This window comes from Phyllosticta citribraziliensis, assembly GCF_038025025.1.
Source record: "Phyllosticta citribraziliensis strain CPC 17464 chromosome Unknown J3D65scaffold_8, whole genome shotgun sequence".
Classification (NCBI taxonomy): Eukaryota; Fungi; Ascomycota; class Dothideomycetes; order Botryosphaeriales; family Phyllostictaceae; genus Phyllosticta; species Phyllosticta citribraziliensis.
In genome coordinates, this window is record NW_027117345.1 from 1,336,341 (window position 1) to 1,348,455 (window position 12,115).

Genomic DNA, 12,115 nt, shown 5'->3' on the forward strand with positions numbered 1-12,115 from the left:
CACGGGCGCGCCCGCTGTAATCAGGCAAAGGCATCGAGGGAGGGTGGTTCCTTTGTTGTCGTCGAAAGAGCGATGATGAACAAAGAGCAGATTGACGGTTGACGACGATTGTGGACGACGATTGTGGCTCTGCTCTGCCGGGCGCGAGGGGTCGTGGGCGGCCTGCAAAACAAAAATAGCAAGCTTGCCAATCATTTGTCTTTTATGCCTATGCCATGTGGCGCCGCCATGAGATGCACTGAGGGTGAGGGGGGTGAGGGTGAGGGTGAGTCCCAGCAGCAGAGCGAAGAGAATGGGATGAAGCACAGCCAGACGCTCACAATGCAAAAGCAACGAACGCAGAGCAACCTGGACGAGAAAAATCAACGTCAAGGTCGGCGAGATTGACCAAGCCCAGGCCGCCCAGGTCTGGACTTTTGTGGAATTGGGTGGTGGAGCTGCGCGTCCCCGGGTGGGCGGCCTGCGCCATGGACAAGGGCATCCTGCTCGCCTTCTCGTCCGGCACCGCCATCACCTCTCTCTCTCCGCTCTCCCCCAAGCCATGCATCCCATCCCACCCACCCATCCTCCTCTCCTCGTTCTCCAACTCAACTCTACCTTTGCCTTTGCCGCGCCCCGGCTCTGTGCAACTTTACTTGCTTATCCAGTCGCTCGTTACCCCAAGAGTCCCTCCTTGCTACCACCCACCGCCCCGGCCACCCGACCCGACCAAAATCCCCGATTATAGCCTACCGTTCCTGCACTTAGACCTGCACCCCTCGCGCCAGTCCCGCTGCCCCTGCGACCTCGACTCTCCGCCCGTTCGACTATCCTTCTTAGCCGGGCCACATGGTCGTCACGACGTCGCTCTGATCTTCAGTCGACTTGTCTCCCTACCGTATCCGCCACCATGGCGGTCTCCCGTACGCACTGCCCAACCCTTTGCCTCGCTCTGCCTCGCTGACTGTGTCCAGCTGTCGTCCAAAACTCGCTGCGCCAGCTCTTCAAGCGCTGCGTGCAATGTCCAAATGAGACCCCGTCCTGCCCCGCCTGCGATGATGACGAGTACTGCTCGCAAATGCTGTCGTCATGCACCACCTGTGCCTCGGCCGTCTGCGTCAAGATGGACGGCTCCTCGTCGGACGGAGGGGCCAAGGGCGGACCCAATGTTGGCGCCATTGCCGGTGGTGTCGTAGGAGGTGTTGCGTTTGTGCTGATTTTGGCCTTTCTCATCTGGAGATTTTACGTCAAGAGAAGGCGAGACGGAGAACAGTCTGAGCAGTGGTCGCAGATTGAGCATGAAAAGGCCAACAACAGCGATTTTGCCATGCAAAGAGACGCTCGCGCTTCGACACACACCGTCGGCTCCATGGCTTCGACCGTTCTGACCCGCGCCTCGAACATCATCCAAATCGCCTACATTCCTGGCGTCACAAATCGTTCCGCTCCTCAGTCTCCCGGCCACCTTGCTCCACCTGTTCCTCCGATCCCCGCAGCGCACTCGCAACGGACCAGTCCCGGTTCCGAGGAGCAACACTTCTTCGTCCCAGGAGACCTCCGCGATTCCACGTACTCTGGCCTCTCCGACCCCCGTACCAGCTATGCCCGGAGCAGCGTCGCCACCACCATTTACCGCGACAATGCTGTCGTATCTCCTCTTCCGGCCCAGACCATCGTGCGCGGCAAGGCTGCTGTTGTGAGCGTGAAATCCAGCAACACAAGCTCCCCGTCCCCGACGCCTGGAAGCACGACTCCTCCGGTCCCCGCGATAGACTACGGCAAGCTGGAAGAGGAGGGCAAGGTCCAGACGCCAACCCCGAAGAGCAAATTTAAAATCCAGATGCCTCACTCATCGGACGGCCCCAGCTTAAGGCCCGGTGTCAGCCCGTCGGGATCGGTCAGGAGCTTCCAAATCGCCAAACCAAAGGCTCTCAATTTGGTAAAGGGCAAGACTTCCAACTCGTCATTGCTTAGCTCGACGAGCAGGGGTGCCAGTGATTCTATTTCGACTGCGTCGACCCCTTCGAAAGAGAGGTCTGAAAACAGCGCCGATCGGATTCCCATCACATTACGTCCGCTCACCGAGGTATCTGTCACGGACTCGATCGAAACCGCGCCAGAGGACCCAGTGAGCCGCATTTCGGACGACTCGTCGGATGATGAGCCGTCAACCCGCCACCAAGGCGCGTACGTCTCCACCCATCACAAGGGATCGGCCACTTCCTCGTCAAGCGGACTTCAAAGTCCATTTGCCGATGCCCAAACTGGCGAGGAAAACGTCGACGCCAAGACGAAGACCAAGGCATCAGAGGGCGATTCGGGCCGGGCACGGAGCCCTTTTGGCGATGAACACGCGGTCAAGGATGATTAAGAAGGAGTAAAAGCGGGCACTTTCATTTGTGAGCGGAGCGTGGCGTTGATACCTTTCAACTTCTTCAAGGCCTAGGCACTGGTCTTCCATTTTTCTCATGTTGCTTCTGGAAACCCCAAGACGGCTGGCTCGCTCTTACGGATCCCGAGGCAAATTTTCCACGTCACGACACTTATCACGACGAGCTTCGGGAGCGACTCATTGCCGCGTCTAGTGGTTCACCAAGTCAAGTCTTGGGGGGTTTCCCCTTATCGCTCTCAGTCTTTGATGAAGGGCATAGCCGCTCCTTGTGGGTTTTACGATCATATCTAGTTTGCTTGTACGGGAGGATTGCGACTGAACTGCGACATACCACTACCCCATTTTTCATACGTTGGACAGACAGAGGCAAGGTGCGAAAAGAATGCTTTCACCTCGTGTTCCAATTTCCTTCCTTTATGTAGCGGCCTACAATTGCCGTGCATGTTTCGTAGGTAGCTTCCAAGTCGCCAATAGGGTCTAGTAATGGCTAGCCTTTTCTTCTCTCTGCTTTCTTTTTCTCTTGTTTCTTTTTCGACGTGCCTTGTTTCAGCAGCGTGCCGTGCCGGGCTGTCGAGGCGAGTGGGGCCCTGTTGACAAGACAAACAAACGATTGACGGTTGCACCAATGCCAGAAGAGCGGTGAAGTGGACGAAGGTGAGACGGCGGCGTCTAGTGCCAGCGATGGAATTTTGGGCCGGGCGAGGGCGTATCATGGCAACCATAGTGGTGTTGGGCGATCAAACGGCGTCGACGTGTTTCAGTTGGCATCCCGGTGCAGGCACCCGCTCTTCCGGAAAAGTCAGCCTTATGCGACACGACATGCCCCGATCGCAACACCCCCCAGTCTGTTCCTGAATCCTGTCTCCCTCCGAGTCCTGACGTCGCCGCTCAGTGAGCAAAGTCAGTTTGCTGACTCTCACGCCTCTCAGACTCTGCCTGGGGTCAACCAAGTAACTCTACTCGACCCCGCCCGGGTCAGGCAGGCCCAACGACCGGACACCGACACGATGCAATGACGCGCGCTGTGCTACCAACGGCGCTCGGTCGACGACACATGCAGTATGTGAGCTGGCTGGCTGGCACGCCACTATCGATGCAATGCATCCACTATGCACGGCATTTTGGACTAGGCTTGGGCGCGGTGGCGCGTCAATGGTGTAGCGTTGGGCTCCCCCGCGGACCGGCTCCCGTCAGTAAAGTCAGGCTCGTTGGAGGGATGACCAAGGCAAGCAAGAGAAGGGATGCCGGCACTCTGAGATTGGCCTTTCATCGTTCGATCGTTTCTGGCGCTCGCAATGTCAACTTTGAGCATTGCTAGTGCTGATGGCGCCATGCGCATTGTCGCTCACGTCCGAGAGAGCGTGCAGCCAGGCAGCGCGCGCGCGCGCTCCGTCGTGGAGGGCCGACGATGCGGTTGAAGTGTTGAAGTGTCCTTGGCCGGGCAGGGACAGCATGAGCGCGTCGGGCGGTGGTGCAGTCGCTAAATCAACTTGCCACTATTTCGGATGCTGCGTTTGACGTTTGCATGGTGTATCCGCTGCGACAGCTCGTTGGTTGGCTCTATTAATTTCAGACAGCCTCCGCTTCTGCGTCGAAACACAACAGCGCGCCGTTCAACCTTCTTTCTGCCTCTTTGCTCGGTCCGCAGAAAAGGAATTAATGTCCCGTGCCCATTGGATGACTGCGCCCAGAATCGGTCCTCCAATATCCCACCTGTCGATCAACCTCAGAAATTGCTTAGGCTTGTACTCCGATATCAACAATTTGCAGCCAACATCTTCCATTCCTCACCAATCGACGTTTGACCACGCTGCATCACGGTCCAGATGGCGACCATGGTAGCTGCAAACGCGGTGACGCCGCCTCGCCGCCAGCAGCAGCAATACTACATGAGCAAGTTGGAAAGCACCAATCATTTGTCCTCTCACCACGCCTCAACCACGTCTTCGCCGTCCACCGATGTTGGTGCTACATTCAGCACTTCCCCTCCCTCGCCTTCAGAGGCATCGACCGCGCCTACGTCATACTCACCGTCCGTTGATGGCTCCCCGTCATCGACAACGCACCCGGTACCGAAGTATCATCCGCATTCAAGCCCTGGGCCTCACCGCATACCGGCGCCTCCTATTCCCCTTCTCCAGCCAAGTCGTCCTGCGCCAGTTCCATCGCGAGCACCGTCTCAACTCTCCTCGACAACTCAAAAGGATATTACTAGGGATTCTCAATCAACGCCCAGGCATGGCGACTCTGCATCGAAGCAGGATGCTGCTGACAACAAGGTCTCGTGGAATGACCGTTCGCGCAGCCGAAGCCTTTTTGGGTTCCGTTCGGGGCGGGGACACTCATCCCGCTCCTCGTGGGGAAAGCCACTAGGATCAAAGACGAGCAGGGGAGACTTGCAGTCGTCGGCGAAACCACTTTCTGCTAGCAAGAGCTTGGGAGAAGTTGAGTCCAAGAAAGCGGCTCAGAGGAAGCGTCAAGACAATCCTGATAGATCAGGCCGGGTCTTCCAGGATGGTGAAGGCGATGCGCTCCCAGAACCACCCACCACGTCAGAACTCCGGGCAAGTCCTGAGGCGAAATCAAAGGCCGGTCACCGCAAGCGGTGGAGTTTATCGACAGGATACAACGCCATCGCAGGTCAAAACACTTCATCGCCAGTTACAAAATCCACAAATTCGCCACCACGTCATGACCGTCGGGCCACGTCTCCCGTAAATCGAAGCCCCAGCTTCTTTTCCAATCCTCGAAATGCTGCTCCGACCACGGCAGTTGCTGCCGGAACAGTTACACCTTCTACAAGCACCAGCAGCCGAGGCCAAGCCAGTGTTTTTTCACGCACTCATACTCGCAGCAGCAGCGCCAACACGGCTGCAACCACGCCTTCTACAATTAGCACGACAAACATGAACAGTTCAACTGCAGCCGCAGCCGCTGCCGCCGCGGTCATGACTAGCCCAACAGGCTTTTCTGTTGAGCCTGACGCCAACCCCACCCTGCAAACTTTGCAACCCGAGCCCCTTAATGTTTCTAGCCGGACCACCATTGTTCCCGATACGGATCCCATCACCCCTGGTCGGACGCTTATGCCTTCTATGCCGTATTCTGCGACTGGATTAAACGCGGCATCGTCTTCAACCACGTCTTTAACCAGCGGAGGCGGTCGGCGGCTACGCCCCCGTGGCTTTTCACTGACTGGTGGGACTTCTTCGCCATCGGCATCGGTCGGCCGATTGGGCAGCTTGACTGGGGGATGGACTTCTGGGTGGACCAGTGGTAATGGATGGAATCCTGGTGGGTGGAGTAATGGACTGCGCGCGACCAGACAGGCTCCAGGGTCGCCGGTTGGCGGGTCCTGTACGGTGAATCCAGGAATCGTCACTGGAGCAGTGTCGAGCAGCGTTGTCAATGGCTACGGTGAACATAGCCCCAGCCCAAGCGGCAGAGGCAAAGTCAGGATGCGGGATGTGGGAAACGGGTGCGAACTCGACAGGAGGCGTGAGCGGTCAGCCGGAAAACGAGGACGCAGCAGCAGCGCAACACTACGACCTTCTCCCGATTCGACCGTTTCGCTGCAATCTCGTTCCAGGAAGCCTTCGCCTCCGTCGGACTCGTCGAAACCCTCCCCAATCACTTCCCCATCATCCAACACGGAGGCATTCCCACCGCTGAGCGCAACACCCTCGACGACCACGCTCACCTCTCCCACTTCACCGAATGTCGGGTCCAATTTGAATAAGCCGTGGCCACCGCTTCCCTTACACCTCCGTCGGCGTCGCGCGAGCACGCCAGCATCTCCGTCTCGACCGCGTCCTCTCGTCTCCGGGGACGCAGTTCCCTTCGTGCCGCCGCCGCAAACCACAGGCGCTGGCATTGTGACAACGGGGACGACGTTGAGCAGTTCTGCGGCAACGCCCACGTCGCAAACACCGCTCCCACAGACCCCCATGTCGACCACGTCCATGTCCACCACGGGCACGGCGTCTACGATTCGCGGCCACGCACGCGACTCTCAATCCTCGACGGCGCTTCTGTTGCCCAAAGAGACAGCTCCACAGCCCGCCACGACGACGTCTGCGCCATCTCATGCGCCTCTGTCGGCACCGCCCAAAGCCGCGACTGTGCCGCCTACGGATCTCAAGCAGCCACCGCGCCGGACGTCGTTCTCATCGCTGGCAGCACGCGAGGCACGAGCTTCGTTCCAAATGAATCGACGAGGTGCCAACGAAGGTCCAGCCTCCAACAGCGGCGGAAGCTCGTCCGGAAGCGGATTCCGCTGGCGCCGTCCACATGGTGACAACTCGGCGCGTGCCAACAACACAGCGACGTCTTCCACAGCCGGTAGCCGCTCTGCGAGTCGGGGCCGTGGTCGCCGGTCTATCAGCGAGAGCCGTGGACGTGGACTGAGCAGTGGCCGCGCGAGCGATGACAGCTATAGGGGCATCGGCGGTGTCAAGAGGGAGGGGAGCACGCGTACTGTGCAGGCGGCGGTGATGCCGGCGTTGTTGCTGCTGGGCACGGAGCTGTTTACACCTGGCAAGCGGCCAGAAGACGTCGGCTTTGGCAAGGCGGTGGCGGCTGGTGGAGCGGTGCGAGGCGTTGGCGGAGCAGGGAGGGCCGTAGGCGTGTTGGATGTGGACGATGTCGATGACGAAGAACACGAAGGCGAGGCTGGAGAAAAGCGTGGTGTTGCGGGTGTGAGGGCAAGGGCTGCGACAACGACGGCGATGGAGAACAAACCGACGAACCGTCCTCGTCATCAGCATACGTCGTCCGCGTTCTCCTACACGCACACGCCCTCGCACTCCCTATCGCGCATCCAACACGCGCCATCAACAGCCACCTCGTCCTCCCTGTCTATCCCATCCACCTCCACCCACCACTACCCCCTCAAATCGCACGCCCCACAGCAACCCCTCTTCCCTAACCCCCCTCCCAAAACGCAACCCTCTTTCTCCCTCCTCCCGCCAATCCCACAATCGCAATCGCACACGCCCATCCCGCAGTCACCCTCGCCGAAGCCCCCTTCGTCCCACGCGTCCCCTAAACCGGCCCAGGCGTCGCCCGTCCCGGCGCCCGCCCCCTTCATCTCGCGCCTCGACCCGGGCTCATCGTGCCCCTTCACCGTCGACGCGACGAATGGCCACTTCGACCCGCCCAACATGCGCGAGGCCAACTCGCCGTTCCGCCGCTCGCTCAGCCCGCCGGTCAAGGACTTGGGGCGTGAGGGCGACCTCATGGCTGGCATGGAGGCCGTGTGGCGCAAGTGGGAGATGGGCGTTGCGTAAATGGACGCCAAACAGCGGATACGGTACCGCAGTACGTCGCTGAGGAGGCTGGCCATCATGCCAGACGGGAAGTAAGCGCACTTTGCGTGGTGACGATGATGTGTCGGAGTGCGTGCGCCCTGGTGGTCAGGTGATGCGGCGGTTTTACGCGTGTAATTCTAGTCTCTCTCCACTTTCTTTTCTTTCCTTTCTCTTCGTTCTTACCCCTTCTGCTCATTCATTTCGCCGCTCCTCCCGTCATGGCGGCCTCGACGGCTGCGACGGGGGGAGAGGCAAGCAACGATATTTTGCATCTTCTACGCGGGAAACGAAAAAGGAATGGCAAGGCCACCGACGAAGAGAGGATTGCGCGTGCGCATTTTTCTCCTTTTTCTCCGGGCTAATATGGAGGTTGAGAGTGTGTAGTGAGTTGGGTGGCGGGTGGAGGGAGCATGTAAATTTGGCGGGGTTGAATAAAAAGGTCAGGCTGTAAGCAGCAACATGATGGCAATGGAAGGGAAGGATATCAAAGTAAATGAAGTCGACCAAGTGTTACATGACTAAGGATGATCTGTGGTCGTCGTGATCAATGTAATTGGTGGGCTGGCTCGTCTCACGCCGACCTCCATATACACGAAATGGGGGAGAAGCATGGCGACATCTACATTCATAGTCTCAACGGAGACGGAAATGGAGCATCTTGGGGCCCAATTGCGTCGCCCAAATGGGCTAGGAAATTAATACCCATGCTTTCGTTCCTGTCGATAGATGTCCGCATAGAGATGGGACCACCGATGCTTGAGAAACCGTCCCAGGAGCACTGGCAGCGTCCAACGCCACGAACCACGCTGCTCTCACGACAGCGGAAGAACAGCAAGAATCACGACGCGCACGTGGAGCACAGAAAGCCGGGGAGGGTCGACCACGTGGTTTTCAAATGGTCTGAGCTCCGTACAGACTGAAAGCGGGGACGTCGTGGTGATCCAACTGACGGGGGCAGGATTCGTTTGCAAGAGACCGGGGAGTTCACAGTAGTTCTCAGAGTGCAAACGTCCGATGTCGACGAAAAGCAGACGAGCCATCAATGGTGTGCAACCCGAATTGTCGACTGTAAGAAAGCAGTGGTGAGTAAGGTTCAGAGGGTGCTCTGTCAACAGAAGCTGCTGCCACGGCAGGTCTCATGGCTCCGGTAAAAGGCAGAGGTTAGGCGGGATGGATGATGACTCGAAGAGCCTGGCGAGAAGCCGATTTCGGGACTCGTTTGAACGGGTTTACTGCCAAACATCAGGCCACGGGGGACGTGGTGCCATTTGCGTGCCCCCCTGATGCTGCTGGGAACCCCTCGCAGGTAGGTAGCGACGAGACATGTCCGTTTGTTGCAATCAGACTGTGTTCCTTTTGAGCCTCCCTTTGCTGTGCCGTCGGTGGAGGCGGGGAAAGACGTGGGCCTCTGAGCGGTCTGGCGGTCCAATCTCAGCACTGAGATTTTCGTGACGTGATGCTTATGCGCTGCGCTCCATGATCAACGACAGTCAACATTGCCCGGGGATTGTTGAAGTGTTTGCCTGGCAGTACGGCGACCGCTGTCCAAGGTCAACAAACGGACTATGACGATAGCGGACGGATTCTGAGGCTGACGGACGTCAGATGGCGTGACAAGTTCATGTCGTTGGCGCAAACCGCGGGGAGAGGAAGCGGGGCAGGGTGAGGTCGAAGTGGGTTTGACGGGGGAGACCGACATTCAGCCGCCCTGTTGCTATTCCCGCCTGCCCAGCTCTCGATTCAACGCCTGAGCCCTCAACATCATCGAGCCAGCCGGCCTTGAATGCATGCGATAACCCCGCCCTTTTGGGTCTCCTGGCTCTAGCCATCATGCAGCCCTCGGCCCTCGACAAACTATGTGGACGAAACCAATCTGCATCCCTAGAGCCACCACCATTCCTGGCCGGCGCCGCTCAACAATCACCTCGTTCTCCTCGTCTCCCTCCTCCTCCTCCTCCTCCGTCGTCCTTCGCCCCCAACGCCGCCTCTTCCATGATTATTTTGTAACTCACCTTCCCTCTTCTTCGCTCCATCCAGACTCGCGTTCGTCCGTCGGTCCCGGCCACAAGCTTCCACGGGACAAGTCGATACCTCACAATGTCAGCGACAGCGACAGGTCTCCCGCGGCCATGGCGCTCCTGGGAGCGCAGCGGGAGATGACAGTCGTGCGGATACCGCTCAAGAGTGCAAAGCACCACTTCGGCGTAACCTTGTCGAGAGGCACGAGACCTTACAACGAAGATGCATTCCAGGCCGGCACCATAGAAATACCCGCTTTTGCAAAGAGGCAGCCCATCTCCTTGACCACGAGCACCAGGGACAAGCCCGGCGGCAACACATCGGACAAGGCTACGGGAGATCCTCAAGTGTTTTACTTTGCCGTCTTCGACGGTCACGGCGGAAGCGAGTGCAGCGACTTTTTGCGCGAACGGCTGCACGAGTACCTGGAAGATGCCGCCAGGAAATTCGAGCTCAAGAGCAGTTTGCACAAAGACGGCGTAGCATTCAAGCAAGACGAGCCTCAACCTGTACAGTCATACGAAACATCGCAAAGTAAAAAGGAAAGTCTTGACGCTGTCAAAACGGACAAGTCGTCGGACAGCAAACCTACCAAAATACCCGACGTGAGCACCGGCGAGAAGCCGCCGAGCGCCAGCAAGGACGGAGAGCCCCCGTTGGACGGCGTCGAGTCGGTGACACAGTCGGGAAACATTCAAAAGGCAGAAGACCTGGAGCGAAGTCTGATCATTTCGTGGAAGCAGCTCGTTGGCGGATACTTTAAGCGGTTCAAGCCAGACTTCTTCTCCACATCTGCCGGCGGCAAAGGACACAGTCTCGGGGAAGGAGTGGGCATAGAGACTGTTCTTACCTGGTCGTTTCTCAAGGCTGACTTTGACTTTGTATCAGCTCAAGTCAACAAGGCTGAAGAAGACCCAGTCTCATCAGACCGCGCCATCAATGAGCAGGACATCCTAGACCGGCCATCAGCTGTCAACAAGAAAATTGGCGGACCAAAGCGCTTCAAGGGAGGCAGCACGGCGAGCCTAGCCATGATCTCGACAGCCTCTCCCGCACCCTACTGGGGCCCCAGTTCTCACTGCACAATAGTCACGGCACACGTGGGCGACACGCGCATCCTGTTGTGCGAGACGGCTACTGGGCTCGCGGTCCCATTGACGTCGAATCACCACCCCTCGTTGCCCTCGGAAGCGGAGCGACTGCGACGATATGCCGCGACGTTTGTCACCGACTCGTTTGGCGAGGAGCGCATCACTGGGCTTGCCAACACGCGGGCGTTTGGGGACATGGCTTCCAAAAGAGTGGGCGTATCGGCTGAGCCCGAGATTCGGCGCGTCGAGTTGAGCCCGGCGGAATACTCGTTCATGGTGATGGTGTCGGACGGGGTATCCGGGCCGCTGAGCGACCAAGAGATTGTCGACATAGTCAAGGAGGCGCGCACGCCGGAGCAGGCGTCGCGAGATGTGGTCAGCTTTGCGACAGAGACGTCGCGTGACGCGGACAATGCGACTGGGCTGGTGGTGCGGTTGGGCGGGTGGGAGCGACGGAGCGAGGGGGGTGTTGGAAGCCTGGGTACCAAGGAGTTGAGGGATTGGAGGAAGAGGGAGGCAGAGGACCCGCGCAAAGGTCGGAGGTGATGGACTGGAGGAAGAGGGAGGCAGAAGACGGCGGCGGTGATGGAGTTGTGGTGGTGGAGTGCGGGGGGGATTCAGGAACAGGAAGCGATAGGGCTGCAAGGCGGGTAGGGTAGAGTACATGTAGGTTGGAGTACTTGAAGGTAGGTGGGCGGGCAAGTGGTATATGGTTATAGTAGACTGGGGGGGCATTGGTAGCCATAGTGGTAGGTAGCACGCAGGCATATACGCACACACTGAAGCAGATGTTCTCCATGTTGTGTTGGTGACCCGACGAAAGGACGGGCCGGGACCTCAAGGAGGGTCGGGCCGCCTAATTCTCCGGGCGCCGCGGCCTCGCGGCTGTGATTGGCTGAGGTGCAGGCGGCGGCGGTGCCCCTCTGGCCTTCCCGTCAGGTCTTGCCCTCATCAACCTGACGACGCACACCTGTGCTTCCTTGACCCGCACCCGCACTCTTGTCCTTCTCTCTGCTGCTCTCTGCAATCATTCCACTGCATTCCCTTGTTTTCACCGCTGGCCTCTGCTGCTACCACCACAACACCTCGCCCGCCCGCCCGCCAGCCCGCCGTTTGCAAATCCCGTCGTCGGAAAAACCTCGCGAGCTGGCCCGTCAAGCCGTCAAAATAACCCGCTCAGGCTTCCTTTCACGTGTTTTGTCAACTTACTTCCTCGCTTGGCCGAGTAGCTACGCAACCGCCGTCGCAGAGCCTCAAAACTCAACACCCCACTGCAGCGCCTCTGGCCAGCTACCTCTCCCGCTGCACCTTGTTCCCCGCCTCTA

The 12,115-nt window shown here is 58.7% G+C and overlaps 3 protein-coding genes across 3 annotated transcripts; all 3 read left to right on the top strand.

Annotated features, from left to right (window-relative positions):
• Window positions 1-727: 727 nt before the first annotated feature.
• On the top strand, window positions 728-2,504 carry J3D65DRAFT_442205 (uncharacterized protein). Its single transcript, XM_066796261.1, has 2 exons — window positions 728-902; window positions 954-2,504. Exons 1-2 carry the CDS (start codon window positions 890-892, stop codon window positions 2,348-2,350), a joined length of 1,410 nt encoding a protein of 469 aa, XP_066653870.1. The 5' UTR covers window positions 728-889; the 3' UTR covers window positions 2,351-2,504.
• Window positions 2,505-4,197: 1,693 nt separating this feature from the next.
• Window positions 4,198-7,659, top strand: J3D65DRAFT_604563 (uncharacterized protein; the record flags this gene model as incomplete). Its single annotated transcript, XM_066798281.1, has 1 exon — window positions 4,198-7,659. The coding sequence occupies one exon, from the start codon at window positions 4,198-4,200 to the stop codon at window positions 7,657-7,659; it is 3,462 nt and encodes a 1,153-aa protein (XP_066653871.1).
• Window positions 7,660-9,347: 1,688 nt separating this feature from the next.
• J3D65DRAFT_630249 (protein phosphatase-like protein 2c) lies at window positions 9,348-11,579 on the top strand. The gene has a single exon (XM_066800809.1). The coding sequence runs from the start codon at window positions 9,537-9,539 to the stop codon at window positions 11,334-11,336; it is 1,800 nt and encodes a 599-aa protein (XP_066653872.1). The 5' UTR covers window positions 9,348-9,536; the 3' UTR covers window positions 11,337-11,579.
• The last annotated feature ends 536 nt before the right edge of the window (window positions 11,580-12,115 follow it).

Excerpts from the sequence above, each read along its gene's own strand:
- J3D65DRAFT_630249 (XM_066800809.1), top strand. The coding sequence starts at position 9,537 with ATGTGGACGAAACCAATCTGCATCCCTAGAGCCACCACCATTCCTGGC.